At 40.6% G+C, this 17,990-nt stretch overlaps 1 protein-coding gene across 1 annotated transcript in view; it reads right to left on the minus strand.

Moving 5' to 3' along the window:
• LOC144692673 (regulator of G-protein signaling 5-like) overlaps positions 1 to 17,139 on the minus strand; it is a 52,805-nt gene extending 35,666 nt beyond the window's left edge. Inside the window, exon 1 of the mRNA XM_078561768.1 lies at positions 16,661 to 17,139. Coding sequence (XP_078417894.1) covers positions 16,661 to 16,704 — 44 coding nt within the window. The 5' untranslated portion in view covers positions 16,705 to 17,139. The remainder of the gene's footprint in view (positions 1 to 16,660) is intronic.
• Between the last annotated feature and the right edge of the window lie 851 nt (positions 17,140 to 17,990).

Consider the following 17,990-nt stretch of genomic DNA (forward strand, 5'->3'; position numbering starts at 1 on the left):
AAATTAATTTAGATATCTACTTCTGTTTACAATCAAACCTTGTTTACAAACACAAACTTAAAATCTGGCTTCAGAACAGGAAACTGAGAGTGAGTTGAAAGTCACTACACAGACTGGCAGAAGATAGGAAGTGGTGGTTCCTTAAGCAGCAGGTCATGGATTACTGTTCTTAACAATTTGCAATAAATTATTTGGACTCAGGAATCAAAAGTACAATTTCAAAGTTTGCAGATGGCACCAAGTTAGGAGGATATAGATAATACTGAGGAATAAATACAAGAAGCAAAGAGAATTAGAATGGGCATGTAAATAGCAAATACATTTCAGTACAGAGAATTGTGACATAGGCTGGGTTTTTGGGCCCAGCCATGGTGGGACCTACCACAGGGGATGTGGTGGCCCAGCCAAAAGTCCATTGACTTTCGGTGTGACTGGACGATCCCAGCAGTGGGCGGGACCGGAAAATCCCACCCATAGTCCACTTTGGTCGGAGGAACAAGAAGTCCACATACTCCTTCAATAATAAGAATCTATAGTGGTAGAGGAAGTGGGGCAGGAGGAGGCTTACGTCGAGCATAAACACCAGCACAGTCTGAATGGGCCTAATGGCCTGCTTCTCTTTAAGTTTTATTTAAAATTAGTCTGGTGGTGTGCATGTCAAAAGCTAAAACCAAACTCAGGCCTTTGATATTGAGCTGCCTTTTTTCCTACAAAACAATGTAGATAACGTTTACAAAAGTGATTTTCTATCAAGTATTAGGGTATTAATCTCACAAGGAAAACGAGATATGAAACTGCAGCTATTCGTCGGAATCAGCTTAGCATTCGTCTGTATTTAGGATGAATATGGACACTGTGAATAAGGGGTTTGTAGTTGGTTGGAGCAAAATACTGTAAACGTCTTGATGAAGAAGGGGATTGTGACCAAGAAGAAAGATTTTCATCATATCACACTGCCGCCCAAGATGATGCATTTTGTTGAAACCTGATATTAAACAATTATATTAATGTTCATTATCACAGGCAAGAAGGGAAAAAAAGAATCCAAACTATTGATGGCACTGTAATGATTAGTGGCAATAACATTGTTTGCACGTTTTATCTACTTGGAGCTACATTTTTCTGACTGAGGGTAATATTTTCCTTGGCACGGAGAATCATAATACTTACACACATGTGAGGGCCATTTTGTGTAATGATTCTGCAATTCATTTAGCATCACAGTTACTGATGACTGTTCTTGGCAAATAAACAATGTGAAGGCAAATGAACTAATGAGAAATGTACCAGAAGCTCTAGATGTAACATATGTAACCCAATGTCTTTAAAGGGCAGCTAGGTAAACATGTGAGGGAGAAAAGAATAGAGGGATATGTTAATGGGCTTACATGAGGAATGGGGGGAGGAGGTTTGTACAGACCATAAACACGAGCATGAATTTATTAGGCTAAATGACCTGGTTCTGCGCTGTAAATACTATGTGAGATACAAATGAACCAAAGATAAATGATTCCAGAGTAGGGCAACAAAATGAAATGCATATTACAAAGACCTGGAGGAGCAGCAGTCTGTCTAATGTGTTTTTGTTTGGTGATCAGCAAACAGTTCATGCTCCAATTATACGGCACTACACAGTACTACAGCCTTTTAAGAACTGTGCTAATGCAAAGCTGTGGTTACACAACCCATTTACATCCTTGCTGTTCATCACTCACTGTCAAACAATGTGTGATCAACAGCTCCCAATACCAAAAGAAAAGCAAATTACTGAAGGTTCCGGAAATCTAAAATAAAATCAGCAGGTCAGGCAGCAGCTGCTGTGAGGGAAACAGAGTTAATGTTTCAGGTTGACGATCTTTCCTCAGAACTCTATTCCTCTCTCCTCAGATGATGCCTGATTTGTAGAATGATTTCCAGCATTTTGTGTTTTAAATTTCTTCTTTCTAATAATCAGTTTGACACTGTTGCAGAACAAAAGTTTGTCTCTAACTAATAGAATTGAGGCATTAAAGAAAAATACCCTCTGCTTCTCAGATTCAAGTCAACATTGCGATATTTATGCAGGCAGGATCATAATGTAAGTTGAGCCTGTAACACCTGAATACAGAGGTAGTCTAATCTTGCAATGGGTCAGTGTGTACAATGATAACTTTAAATGCTCTGATGTACACGTTTTTGGATTTTATAAAATCACACATTTAAAACTGAACATCTATTTTCAGGTCCACTAAATGTCGGATTTACTATTACCAAGGTTGCAATGCTTATTAATACTAGGGTTAAGTGATGATCATGGATTAATTTCTTTTTATGCATTTAGAAAAATATTAAGCATTTGGCGATTGAACCCCAGAATAGAAAGGAACAAAGAAACAAAAACATAGGGGAGAATCTTCTCCCCGTCACGGGGGGTTGGGCAGGAGCAGACGCAGGTGGGTGAGCAGCCAATCGTCACCCACGATTGGTTGGGTGCCGCCATTTTACGTGGGTGGGCCGATTAAGGCCCGCCCAGCGTGACGTGCACCCGGAAGCGCTGAGTACTCCCTGTGCGGGCGAGGGGAGGAGGGAGAGTTGGGGCCTATGCTCTTTCACGCATGCGAGGGAAAGAGCGCAGAAATCTCTCTGAGGCACCAAGCTGCCTCAGGGAGTTTAGTTTGATTTTCTAAAATTTTAATAAAGAAAAAAAAAATTTTAAGGCATGTCCCCCCATGTGGTCATGTCAATGAGCTGGGAAATGTCAATGAACTTTAATTAAAACATTTATTTAATTTATAAACCCTTCATGAAACTTCATCCCACCCGTGGATGAGGTTTGATGATAAATGCGAAGGCCGCCTGGGCTCTTCGCCTGCCACCAACCTTAAGGTTGTATGGGCAGCTCAGTTAATTATGTTAGTTTTTAAATGGCCTTAATTGGCCTTTGACAGTTTGGCGGCCACGCAGCCGACTCCGCTGCGTACCCACCGAACTGAGGATCAGCATGACGCGCAGTGACATCAGGACGCACGCCCGACGTCACCACACGTCATTTTACGCATTGGCGAGCGGGAAGATTCTGCCCATGATTTATCACCTAGCATTGCTGTTCTTCATGATAAACAATTCCATATTGTTCTTGATGGGAACAACAATGGTACTGCTCACATGTATACCTGTAAGGACTAGTTAATTCCCATCACATGGGTTTGGGTGCAAGAGGAATGTGGCAAATCTCAGTCGATAATCAAATCTTATATTCCAGACCAGGAGTAGATCGCAGACTGCTAATTCATGGGAATGAGGATAATAATCCACAAGCAAGCCAGACTGCAAAATGGACTCTGTTTGCGCTTGTGGTTTACCTGTGTTCCAAATAGATTTTAACTTGTTGCTTATTTTTATTTACCTGTGATCAACAAAGAGTGCTGGGTAAATGTTACAGTGAGTAAGTAATATTTACAGAAAGAGCTCTGTTTGCAAAACTTTATACTTGTTTAGTTTTATTTTAAATGTCACAGTTGCCAGCCTGTACACCTGCTGCTGTGCCATCTCCCCTACAGCAAGAACAGAAAGGTACAACTGCTCAAGGTGCCCATTTTAACAGGCTGAATAATCAAAATGACCTCTCGGCTGTGAAAGCACACTTCCTGACTATCAAGTATAATGTACAAATTTGATGTACTGAATGCATGAGGGATTCTCTGGAGTATAAAGCATGAAAAATGTAACGGGGAAGCAGCAATATGCGTGCGTAGCTGGATCCTTCTAAGTGCATAACTAGCTTGCCAAGATGTTTTATGCTCAACCTCACGGTTCCTGTTCACTGGTTGTAAAAAAATTATCTTCAAATAGCTCTACATGAAGTTAATTGCATAGAAATTACAACTGGGGAACAGGGTCTCTGACCCTTCCAGTTTGTGCTGGAGATTATCCTGTACTCAAGCAATAGTCTTAGTCTCATGAATCTTCACTGTTTCTATATCCACATGCTGCTTCCATCAAGCGCCTCTCTAATCTGCTCTTCAATGTTGACATGGGGCTGGATTTTCAAAGTGGGGCCGGGAACCCCACACCCAGATGAATTCTGAGTCCCGACGCAGTGTCTCAACTGCGTTGCTCACGCGACGCTATTTTTAAATGCCAGTACCCTAATTGGGTAGGAAGCAAGCTCAGCGCCCAATTAGTGGTGCCAAGCATCTCCAACAGGAGCTCACTGCCTCGTGCCAGTAGCAAAGGTAGACAGCAGCCACGATGGGGCCTTCCACTACCTAGCTGAAAAGAGCAGGCAGATCTTCAGCAGGCCAGCAGCATTAAGGTATGAGATGGAGTGTAAACTGGCAGAGGTGAAGTGGTGTGCACAATCCAGCGTGGGACACCCAAGGACCCAATAATTTTAAACATCAGAAAATAAACTTTCCTTTTGCCCATAGAGAACCTCGCAGCTGTGCATGAACACGTATTCAACTTTTCTAGTTCACCAAAACTCTCGTTGAAAATGGAATCGCTGACCTCCCCATCTTGTTAACAAGCTCCAAAAGGAACGTAATGGCTTGTTAATTGGGGGCGAGTTAGTTCCCACTTGCTCCCTCCCACTTTGAAAATTTCAGACCGATCTGGCAATGTCAGGATCCAGAGATGACCTACAGAACCATGATTTTCAAATCGCGTTCGTACCCACTCCTGACCGCGCTGACCATTAAATCCATTCCCTGGTCTCTGCTTCAATCACTAACTCGATGTAAAAAACTGTTTCTTCTGCTCTCTGTCTAAAATGCCTTTTACAGGTTTACACTAAATGCTGTAGCGGGCGGGTAAATGACTTTTTACCCGCCAGCCACAATGGTGGCTTTTCGCACTGTATCATCCCATTCCGCCTCATTAATTATACAGCCACAGGAACCATGCCGTCTCACTGGCAGGTGGCCTCCGATTTGTCCGCCATACCATTACCTCACTGCTTCCTCACACAGGGTGCCGTATTTAAGCTGCAGCTGTGTGCAAACTTCTCAATGCTTGTGGCCCAGGAGGGCACCGGTGATGACATGGCTCCAAAAGCCAAGAAGAGTGCAGCCTGCCAATTCAGTGACGCGCCCCTGGGGTGCTGTCTGGAAACTGTGGAGGCCTGCCATGATGTTCTCCACCCCCCTTCTTGCTGCAGGAGGCCCATGAGCCTCACCACCCCAGCTTTAGAGGTGGTGGTGGAGGTGGTCAGTGCCAATGCTGCACACAAGAGGTCGGCCATCCAGGGCAGATAGAGGATGAATGATCTCATCCATGCTGCCAGGGTAAGGCCACCATCTCATCACTTTAAACTCACACACTCAAGCCCATCACACATTGACTGGCATCTCACTCACTGCCAGCTCAAGGGACATCACCACTCGCTCTCACTCACACCCTCACATCTCTATCTGGCCTTATCTCCTCTTGAGACTGCCTCCTCAGGTCTCACCATCTTGAGGCCACTTGCACTGATCAACATGTGGCCCCACACACCCTGATATACCCACCTATCCAGTACAGCCCTCACCCTGCAGCTTCTTCCCTTGTCTGAGGCCACTTCTCCCCCTTCCTGATGACTGCACGTGCTGTCCGAAGCAAGGTAGGCAAACAAACCTTGAAGTCCTGAGTGAAGTACAGCTCTCCAGGTACACGTTGCTTATGTACAATTGTGAACCACGTTGGCTTGTAATCACATCGACTTATCTGGATGATCCAGCATGGAAGGATGATTCCGGCAAGTAGGGCTTATAGTGAGATGCCAAAGTATTGACGGGTGGAGCGGATGATCACAAACTGGTTTCATGACGGTATAAAACCAATTTTTGGCCTTCTCGCCGTATTGTCCGCTCACGCCTGCCATGACATCCGGCGCCAATGAGAGCAGGAAATTCCAGCCATTAAGTCTTATATCTCTGTTCTATCCTTTCAGAACCCCCAAACTCTGCAAATGGTCCGGGAGTGAAATTGACGTAACACAATAGTGAAAACTGGGCAGTGAAAGATTAGCAATCCTTTTGCACCGACCAGATTTTCCTTTCAATTGACGATGCCACCATCTCAACCAAAGGGTGCGATTTTTGGTGGGCTGCCGAATCTCCCGTGGTGGATCCCACCACGACGGGGCCGGAAAATCCCTGACAAAATGGTTTTACTCAATTCTATAGAATAAACTGCTAGTGAGTGCAGTGACGCATTCAAAAAGGTAATGGATTGATTCATTAAACATTGGGGATTAGAGGGTCACAGGTCTAGCAATGAGGCAAGAGAGAAATTATATGATCCATTTAGGTTCAGGACATGGATGGTGTGAGCTAGATGGATAAATATTTATTTATTGTTTCTGATTATCTTTATTCCAGGGATAGCCAATATACCCAAACCTAACTAGAAAAATAAACAACTTTCTGTCGAAGGAAACATTTTTCCAGGGAATAAATGTCTCTCAGTAGAGGAGAGATCAGTTTTTAGGTTTAGTAAACAGGAAAAACAATGGCAGTAGCAATGGAAATTTTAAAAAATGTTTCATTCTGATTTAGTCACAAGTATTTGTTTAATAATATGATTTATTTAAAAGAATATCAACTGTTTAAATATTTATGGAAGGATTGAGGAAAATGTAAATTCAAAATCAGTGAGACAAATGTTGCAGTTATGTAGAGCAGAGTAACTATTTGGATCAAAGCAAATGGGTCAGGAAGGGAAAGAGAACTTAATAAATGTATAGGGCATTAGTGACTGAGGTAATGTCATGGAAAACAAAACAAAATTCAAAGTAACGGCACTCTATATCTAAATGCACAAGTCATTTGCATGAAAATAGATGATTGCACAGATAGAAATAAATTGGTTTGATATAATAGCCATTTATGGAGACATGGGGCAGGATTTTTAGCTCAGCTGGTGGGCGCGTGCGGTTGCCCAACCCAACCGAGCGTGAAATGGCGCGCGATGATGTCGGCCGAGCGTGCCGATGTCAATGCGCAGTTGTGCAATAGTTCGGTTGGCAGGTGAGCGCTGGAGCCGGCAGCACGCCTGCTGACAATTAAAAGGCCTATTAAGGCTATTAAGTTATCAATTGTGCTTAATTTTTCACTGCCCGTTCAACCTAACGGAAAAGGCCAAGCAACCTTTGCATTTTTTTTGGAAACCTCGTCCACAGGCTGCATGGGGTTTCCAAAATCAAAGACAGATGAAATAAAAACTCGAATTTTTAATTAAAAACATGACCCTGCTCATGTGGAGACATGTTTTGTTAAATTTCTCTGTTCTTTAATAATTTTTTCAACATATTCTTCATCCCCCTGAGGCAGCTCTGTGCCTCAGGGAGATTATTCAGCACTCTCTTGTGCAAACGCATGAAGTGCGTGCTCAGGCTGTTTGCCCTCCTCCCCCTGCCCGCACAGGCAGTGCTCAGCGCTGCTGCTCGTATATCATGCTGGGCCGGCATTAATTGGCCCACCAGCGTGAAATTGCAGTGCGTTGTCGATCGCGGGTGGTGGTCGGCTTCCCGACCGCCCCTGCCCACCCCCAGTGATCCCGCACGCCAAGGGCAAAATTCTGCCCATGGTTGCAGAATGGCCAGCAGAGACAGGAGACATTATAATGGGGGATAAGGAAATGGCAGGTAAATTAAACAAATGCTTTGCACAGGATTTTCATCATGGAGACATATACCAGGAGTCAGGGAATTTCCTGACTCTGTGATCCTGTCACCATCCTGGAGGAGCCTGTCTTCCCTATTTTCATGGTGGGGAGACAGACATGGACAGGAGTCAGGCTTATAATCTTTAGAGGCAGGTCCAAGGCAACAGCAGAGGCAGGTGGATGGTGAGGCCATCAGGCTAGAAGGTCCTCCTCTGTTTACTGGGACACTGGTTCAGTTGTAATCATGATTATTATGCTATCTAGCCTTCATTCCTCACACCCCCTCAACCCTCCATGCACCTATATGCTCCCTCATATCTCCCTAGCCCACTCCAGGCCCCCTCATATCCCCCATGCCCCTCCATTCACCATCATATCCTCCAGGTCCCCCATGCATCCTCCATACCCACTTATCCAGAATCCACTATGTACAGAACCAAATAGCCACTTGCAAGTGTATGAAATGCTCCTGAAACTGACAAAGCAAATAGGCTTTGAAAATTTCCTTTGAAAAAAACTGCTCATCTTTTAAAGTATTAATCGCATGCAGCCACTCACAGTACCTATGACAAAAAGCTTTAATCCACTTTGCACCTCTTAACCTTGTGTAAATAAACACATGGGCACTTAAAAAACTCTTCATAGAATAGGCTATTCAAAGTTAATAAAAATGTCAATCAACAGAGATAGTACTCCAACATACTATGTCAACATTGCCCATAGAGCTGAGCCCATTATTCATTCTTGGAGCTCATTTAAGCATTCATAATAAGGCCATCCGAAAACTGTATGAACAGAAGCAGTTTGAACAGATGACCAGACATCTATTTTCCCAGATGACCTCATTATGAATGCTTAGCTGAGTTCCAAGAACGGCTAATGGGCTCAGCCCTGTAGCCAATGTTGCCTGAACCTGCAGTGGAATGCTAACTTTGTTTGATTGACATCTTTATGTTTGTATGTTCATATTATCACTTTGTAATAACCTGATTGAGGTCTTGTGGCACAGTGGGTAACATCCCTGTCTCTGAACCAGAAGCTCCAAGTTTAAGTCCCACTCCAGGACTTGATGGTCAAGGAAAGTACATTTATAATATGGCCAAACAGGTTGAATATCAACTTGTAAATCATCCCAACATATGCCAATGACAGGTGGTAAGAGTGGGAGAGATTCCTGGTCAGCCATATGATGGAAAGAAATTGGAGCCTCTACCATCACTATCAATAGTTCCCGGCCACAATATGCATATAAACAAGTGTGTTGCCACAGCAGCTCAGGCTTCTTGGGGGCTGATTGGCTTAGTTGGCTGGTCAGCCAGTGTGCCAGATTGGTGCAAATACCACAGGGTTCAATCCTCATTCCTGCTGGGGTAGACTTGGGATCTGCCTCCTTGCCCTACCTGTGGCAGAGATTGTGAGGCTGTCCATTGGACCTGCCTTTGGGCAGGGAACTGAAGAAGAAGAATAACCTGATCTTTCTTTGAAGAGTTTTTTCATTGCCTGTGTGTTTATTTACATAAGATTAAGAAGTGTGAAGTAGATTTTTGTCATTCATACTATAAATGGCTCTGCATGTGATTGACAGCTTTATTACAATGAAAGAGGGGCAATGTTTTTCAAAGGGAATGTTGAATGGCTTTTGTTTTGGTTCCCAGCTTGAGACCAATGCTCCTCCACGGTTCATGACTCCGCAGAGGTGCTGTGATCTATGCCTATTAACAAAATGGACCTGGCCCCATCAAACTTGTTGCTGGGGTGGGGGGGGGGGGGTGGGGGGGGTGGTGGGGGGGAGGTGTTTGAAATGTCCACCCCTGCAAAGAAACCAGCAAGATTGGGAGTGCTGCACATGGGCTTACTACCCACATCCTTATCCTGTGACGAAATTGCGAGAAATGGAATTGAAGATAGGAATCCTGGAATTGGGTCTTGCCCACCACTTTTAAAGGCCTCCCAGCCCAGCCGACTGCACAAAAATCTGGGCCTTTGTGTCTGTCCACTGTTAAAGACACAAAAAGCATTTCATAAATAGTGGGGAGCCAATTATCTAGGGAGAAGCAGGAAATTAAATTAATATTAGTAAAGAAAAAGTACTAGGGAGATTAACAAAAGGAAGAAATCCAACTGATCTCTTCAATCTGATGACCTACATCCTAGGATTTTGAAAGAGGTGCCTACAGAGATAGTGGATGCATTGACTTTGATCTTCCAGGATTTCCTAGATTCCAGGACCATCCCCATCGATTGGAGGATAGGAAACATAACTCTGCTCTTCATGAAAGAAAGGAAAGAGAATGAAGGGAAGGAGGGGTCAGTTGGCCTGCCATCATCAGTAGGAAAAATGCTTTAACATATTGTTATGAGTGTGGTAAGAGACTATTTAGAAAACCATAACATGATTGGGCAGAATCAACGTGAACAGGAAATTGTGTTGACAAATCTATGAGAGCTTTTTGAGGTTATAACTAGCTGGGTAACTAGAGGAAACCAGTGAAAATAGTGTATTTGGATTTTCAAATAGTATTTGATAAGGTTCACACAAGAGGTTATTACGCAAAATTAGAGCTCATGGAATTAGGGTAATATAATTGCAAGGGTTGGGAACTGGTTAACTGACAGAAGCAGAGGCTAAGGTTTTCCAGTCCTGTTTGGTGGGTAAGGAAAAGCAGCTCATTTTCAAATTGGAAGGCTGTAGTGAGCAAGCATCAGTGCTTGGGCCTCAGCTATTTATAATCAATATTGATGGCTTCGATGAACGGACCAAGTGTAATGTATCTAAATTTGCTGAGAAGGTGGAATGTACAGAGGGTGCAAAGGGATAGGGACAGATTGAGTGAGTGGGCAAGAGTGTGGCAGATGGTGTATAACATGAGAAAATGTGAAGTCATCCATTTCTTGATAGGTTAAATGGAAAAGCAGGTTATATATATTTTAAAAACAAGGAAGAATGGAAAATGTAGGTATTCAGAGAGATCTGACTGTCTTTGTACAGTGGGGTCAGGTTAGATTGAGGTGTCATGAATGATCAAGAAATGCTCGATTCCAGTTAGACTTCTTTAGTGTTGAACTCTGGTAAAAGAGAGACTTGGTCACCTGGCTGCTTCATATCTCCTTTATGTCAGATAGTTACATTTTCTAACAGTGCTGTCATGTGTTATGAGTATTGTACATCTAACGTGAACCTGCGAGGGTCTCATTAGGGCAACTGCATGCTGTATAGCAACAGTAGGTTAACATGCAGGTACAGCAAGCAAGTAGGAAAGCAGATGTTACTTTTGCCTTTATTGCAGAGGGATTAGGTTATAAGATTAAAGAAGCCTTACTACCGTTATGTAGGGTCATAATGGAAGGAAGGATATATTTGCCTAAAGGGACTGCAACAAACGTTCACTTAATTGATTCCTGGGTTGAGAGGGCTGTCCAATGAGGAGAGACTGAGTAGAAGGAGCCTATATCCCTTGGAGTTTAGAAGAAACAGGTGATCTCTTTGAAACATGCAAAATTGTTAAGGGGCTTGACAGTTGCTAGGAGGATGCAATCTGGAGAGTCCAGAGCTAGAGGTCATTGACTCACGATAAGGAATTGGCGATTTAAATTAGAAGATATTTCTTCACTCAGAAGGTTGTGAATATTTGGATATCTCTACCTAAGAAGGATAGCAAATTTGAAAATATGTGGATGTTCAATCATTGAATATATTCAATGCTGACAGTGATATATTTTTGGGCACTAAAGGAATCAAGGGAAAGGACCTAGGGCAGTAATGGATCAACCACTTCTTCACAACCCCAACAGTGGAAATAAAAATGGGGTGTCATGGATAATAGTGGTCCATGAATGCATTGACCATCAATCACTGAGGGTTTGGATCCAATTGTCCTTATATCTCTGTGAACACCGAAACATCAATGGGGTAGAAAGGAAATCTGGGTATTGCCACAGATACTTTGCCACCAATTGCTGTAATCCCAATTGATGGATTTAGGAAAATGGCATTACCTGTGCATGTTAGACATAGCAGGGAATGAAAGATATATATCAAATTTTAGCACTCTTTATTTTCTGAAAGGACCACTGATCCTAACCCTGCAGTGCAGTCAGGTTAGATTGAGGTGTCACGAATGAATGATCAAGAAATGCTCAATTCCAATTGGGCTTTTTTGGTGTTAAACTCTGGTAAAAGGGAGACTTGGTCATCTGGCTGTTTCATATCTCCTTTATGTCAGACAATTACATTTTCTAACAGTGCTGCCACACGTACGGAGTATCGTACATCTAACATGAATCCGGGAGGGTCTCATTAGGGCAATTGTATGCTCTGTTGCAACAATGACAATTTCAGGGACTCACACTCCTGTATGGCAAATGGCAGCATAATCAAGATGATCATACAGCGTTATTTGCCGAATCAGGAACAAAACTGGAATTTGTTTAGAAGAATCGGAAGATGATGGTTAACATTTTTGCTTTAGAATGAATATATTAGAAGAATGTTAAAGCATTGAAAATATAGTTGACAGCTAAACAGTAAGTGATCAATTTTTACATCCCAGCACATTACAAAGGATGAGCAGTGCTGTGTTGCATCAAACTAAAGCTTTTTAAACAAGCAAAACAGCTGACATTTTTTAAAGTGATCTTACCATGACAATATCAGGTAGTGTACTATAAGTGCAATATATAGTAATTTGTAGAAAGTTTTAACATTGACCTTTCCTCACTGAACATAAGCACAGCATAATTAGAATAAACCTGCAGAAGTAAATAGGCCAATTTAGTCTGGAATGTCAATGCACAAATTATCTAATTGGAAAATAAACTGAAGCCTGTTACAATGAGAGGTATAACCATTTGGCGTTTAAATGCTGGAGCCATCTGCAATATGATCAAATCACTCATTGTTTTTAATAGTTATTATTTTGTTTTCCCATTGCGTGCTCAACTTTCCAGGGTGATTATACATCTGCTATCAGGAATGCCAGGGGATTTCAGGACAATCCTTCTTATCTCAGTATCTTTCGGAAAAATAGTGGCTCATTGGATTACACCTATGTCTAGGGAATTGAGTTAAATTGCTGGTGTTTTCTGTTGTTCTTTGAGTTACATTACAAAGTATTTAGAAAAAATGATTTAAAATGTTATTTTAAAAAAAAAAAATGCTATTTTCTATCAAAGCCAAAGAAAATGTTTTAATTAAGTATCTGCTCAACTCAGTCGCATTTGACTCTTAAGTCACTTTGAACACTGGAGAAATGCAACTGTACTGATTTTTTATTTGATGCTGAATTTTGCTCGAGTAATTAATACCTTGATTAAAATCAATAATATCTTTAATTTTATTTCATAAGGTGTGCTGAAAAAAGTTGCTAAGTGATATCCAGGAAATATAACTACACAAGATTAAATTCTCCAAACTGAAAAGCGCATTAATGTTTCAACTGTATCCTATATAGTCATTGTAGAGCCAATGCCAATTATTATTAGTTAGGCTCATGCCAATGGTATACTTCGAAAGCTAGTTAAGTTGCTCTCTGCGATAATTAAATAGAGGGATGTTGTCAGTATACAGGTCATGGTAAAAAAATTGGGGAAATATTAGGATTTAATGTATTTGTGAAAAGCCACCAGAAGTGCCAAAACTTGGATAACCAAGTGGTGAAGGATAGAATATTGAATATTAGTTTTTAGAATCATAGAATAGAATTGTACAGCACAGAAGGAGGCCAGTTGGCTCATCAAATTTGCACCAGCTCAATCGAGGAGCAATTCAGTTTGTCATGTTCCTAGCTCTTTCTCAATACTCCTGCAATTTTTCTTCAAGTATTCATATAATTCCTTGCTACCACTGAGTCTGTATCCACCTGTCAGGCAGCGCATTCCAAATTTTAACCTTAACTTGTTGCATAAAGAAAACTTGTCCTCCTGTTGTCTCTAGTTTTTCTGCCAATTGCCTTAAATGTGCCCTTAAATTAAGGGCCCTTCAGTTATTGGAAACAGTTTTGATTTATTAACACTATTTTAACTTATCATAATTTTGATTGAATCTCCTATTGGCCTTCTCTGCTGTAAGGAGAACAATTCCAGCTTCTCTAGTCATCCATGTAACTGTAAACCCTTACCCTTGACCATTATAGTCAATCTCTTTTGTACACTCTCCAATGTCCTCATGCCCTTATGAAAGTATGGTGGCCAGTATTGGGCACAATACTCAGGCTGGGACTCGACTCGTGTTTTATATAAGTTTAGTATAATTTCCCAGCTCTTGTACTCTGCTTCTATTTATAAAGCCCAGAATCCGATATGCTTTATTAACTGTTTTAATAATCTGATTTGTGCACAAGAACCCCCAGGTCTCTGTTCTTACAACCCCTTAAAAATTGGACCAGTTATTTTGTATTGCCTCTCCTCATGCTTTTTACTAAAATGTATCATCTCACACTTCTCTGCATTGAATTTCATCTGCCATGAGTCCACCCATTCCTGCAGCTTGTCTATGCTTTCTTGAAGCCTATCACTATATTCCTTTCTATTTACTTCCAAGTTTCATGTCATCTGCAAATTTTGAAGTTGTGCCCTGTTGCTCAAGTCCAAGCCATTATTGCATATTAAAGACATCAGTGATCTTAGTGCTGAATCCTGGGGAACACCACTGTATACTTCGCAACAGTCCAACAAACAGTCATTCATCACAATATTGTTTGCCATCCAGTAGCAATTTTGTACCAATGCTGCTTCTACGTCTTTTATTCCCTGGTCTTCAACTTTGCTAGCAAACCTGTTATATGTGGACCTTATCAAATGTCTTTTGAAAGTCCATATACACAACATCAATTGTACTGCCCTCATCCCCCACCCTCTGTTACCTCATCAAAAAAACTCAAATTAGTCAAATATGATTTGCCCTTAACAAATCCGTGATAGTTCCCTTGATTAACCCATATTTGTTAATTTTGTCACCAACTATTGTTTGTAAAAGCTATTCCATCACCAATATTAAACTGACTCATCTGTAATTGCTGGATTTATCTGCTTTTTTCCTTTTTTGAATAAGGGTGTAACATTAGCAATCCTCCAGTTCCCTGGTACTACTCCTGCCTTTAAGGAGGATTGGAAAATTATGGCTATCACCTCTGCAATTTCTACCCTTACTTCCCAATCTAGGATGCAACCTAGATTGCATCCTATACAGGTTGGGTGACTTATCCACGTTAAGTACTGCTAACCCTTCCAGTACCTCTTCTTTTTTCTACTTTTATCTCATCCAGTAGAATAGCATAAGACATTGCAGCAGGATTAGGATATATAGCTCCTCATGACTGCTGCCCCATTCAATAGGATCATGGCTGATCTTTGAACTCAATTCCAATTTCCCACCCAACCCCCAAGTCCATTGATTTCCCCTAGAATCCAAAAATCTATCATGTCAGCCTTGAATATATTCAATAATTAAGCATCCAAAACCCTCAGGAATGGAGAGGAATCAAAGATTCACAGACCTTTGAGTGAAGAAATTCCTCCCGATTTCAGTTTTAAATTATCGATCTCTTATCCTGAAAATATGCCCCCTAGTTTTAGACTCTCTAACCAGGAGAAACAACCTCTCAGCATCTAACCTGCCAGGCCCCCTTGAAATCTTAGACTTTTCAGTAGCATCACTTCTCATTCTTTACAATATTTAATATCCACCCCTTCAACACAATTGACACCCAACTCAATTAACAAAAGGTGGAGGGAGTAGTTTTAACTTTGGGAGATAGTATAAAATGAAAGGTTTCAGTTCAGACATCAGTTATACATGTCACCTGGTTTTTCATGTCATTGACAATCTGATATCATACATGTTACATTATCATTAAAAGTTAATTATCCCTCTTGTTAGCTGAACACATGTCTGATTGATTGGTCTGCTACCCTGAATTACAGTTCAGTAATAAAACATTATACAGAGTGAGACAGAAAACATGAGATACTATTTTCCTCCAAATCCTTTTTATCAGTATGAACTATATCTTCTGCTGCCTCAGCTTGCAAGCTATTGTTTGATTTTTTTCTTTGAAAGTCCCTGTGTGGAACTTAATATCATTATATTTTTGTTAAAAATCTACAGTAAAAATTAAAGTAGTGACACGACAGTTACAGTGTGGTATGTATTGCTACATTCAATTGGAATTCGGAGTGAAAGAGAGAAAGTGTTTGACTGTAATCTAATCAACGTTTTCTGAAGAAAAAGTAGTTGATTTTTTTTACATATAAGATGGATTATGTGAGCAATGGTACACTATAAATAGAAAATGTCATGCATAACATACGGAGTATTGCATTCATCAGATTTGTTTACTTGCTTCTGGACTGAAAAGCGCAACACTCTTTTTCAGATCCAGCTCTGCTAAATTAATACTTAGTTGTCAATGGATCCTCTTCGCTTTGCTAACATTTACCTGATGTAAACAACCATTTAATTATACTCTTGATAAAAGAAACAAGTTTATACTTATTGAAGATATGAGTTGCATTTTATCAATAATGACTAATTAAACACCACTTAGTTGGATCCACAGTTCATTGATCAGTACTTTCTATCACATAAACTTAAAACAAGCTATTCCCCAATCGATCGATTCGCTTGTACTGTGTTCCAGATAGGGTAAGTGATTGGATCAAATGCAACATCTTGCCACAAATCCACTGAATTTGTACACTTAACAATGAACTATTTCCTGAGTCCTGGAATTTTGTATAAAAATGCTGAGGCAGTAAAAGTGCTAGAATCTGAAAGATAACAGGTCACCAGTTACAATCTATTACTTGTCTTAGTTACAGGTACTTAAATCAGGTGATAACAGGCTTACAATAAAAGTTATGTTTTGAATATTGGTCTGAATAATAATTCCAGATTCTAGTTGATGGAAGCCAGCTTTAAATGTTAATAAAGACACCTCAAAAACGATAGCCTATCATTCACATTAATTAAAAATTTGAAGCACATGAACAAACTTAATACTTGGTCATTAGCTTAAGCCAGTGTTCATTTGCTCACCTTTCGAGGCATGTTGCTGGTAAGGCAGCTAGCCCTTTGCACATTTTGGCAGCTCTTTTGCTTTGTTCCTTTTCAGCAAAGTAAAGTCTCTCTACACTTGAGCTTCTCCTGCTGCTCACTGCCGAACCATGTAGATTATATACAGGCTTTCCTCCCTTGGGTGACGCTCGCTGATCAGCCAATTAAATCTTTCAAAAGTTGTTATAGTCCAGGGAGCTCACTCTAAAGAGGGATCTGCAGACTACAGCCTCCAGCAGTACAAATGAAAAGGTCAATCAGTGCTCCAAAAAAAATTCAACTCTTCCCTTTTAAAAACATTCACAGATGTCTGTAAGATTGCATAATCTTAAACTGAGTTTCATTCTTCTAAAATATACATTTCAATTCATCCAAACAGATCTTCAGCAGAAACCCAAAGCATTTAACGATCTGCATACTGTGAATTTATAACAGTATTAAACAATGAGCTCTTATGTGCCAGCTAAAGCAAGCTGCCAAAGGAATTTCTAAACACATAGCAGGCATGCTAAAAGCAGGCAACTTGTGAGTGGTAGACACAACTTGCTGATGGCAAAGGAAGTTATAACTTTAAAATTTTTCATGAATTTTCCTGGACAATGCTATTCTCAGAGCATTGTTAGCTAAAGGTTGGGCCAGTATAGATAAGTAACATGATAAGATGCAGAATGGAAACAGGGCTGATTGGAAAAGCATTAAACATAGAAGGAAGAAGCAATGTTTTCAGTGCATCAGAATGGTACAAGGGCTACCCAATAACATCTGGAGTTCAGAAGAGTAGAGCAAAAAAAAAACTGAAGGGGGATTTTGTTTTCCAGTTTTTCCAGTGCTTCAGTCATATTAGTGATAGAATATTTGTGGTCCTTTTCATTTTTTTTTGGGAAGAGTAGAGTTAGGGATTGTGGACTCAGATTCCAGTCTCTGTGTTGCAGTGGTGTAGGCTGTGAAGTGGAATGGCTACTTTACATCCTTTGTTTCAAAACATTATTTTCCAGGCAAAATTATTTTTGGAATTTTACATTAAATGATATTGTATATTTTGTTGTAATTCTTTTTGCTTTTGAATATTCCTACAAGCGTTTCACCATTTAAAAAGCACAAGGAATGTGCTCCAATTTGGCTTTCTCCAACTTAGTAGGACCAAATTATGATTAAGTGAAATATGGGAGCAATATGGACTAACTTGCCATTCACACAAATCAGTCTCTTAACAAGTGATAACTTTGAGATTTTTAATTATTTTCCATTCAGAAATGTTGCCTTTCATTTACAGAATTAGGGGCAGGATTTTACATCCTGTGGGTGGGTGCAC

This window comes from Cetorhinus maximus, chromosome 17 (genome assembly GCF_964194155.1).
Source record: "Cetorhinus maximus chromosome 17, sCetMax3.hap1.1, whole genome shotgun sequence".
Taxonomy (NCBI): Eukaryota; Metazoa; Chordata; class Chondrichthyes; order Lamniformes; family Cetorhinidae; genus Cetorhinus; species Cetorhinus maximus.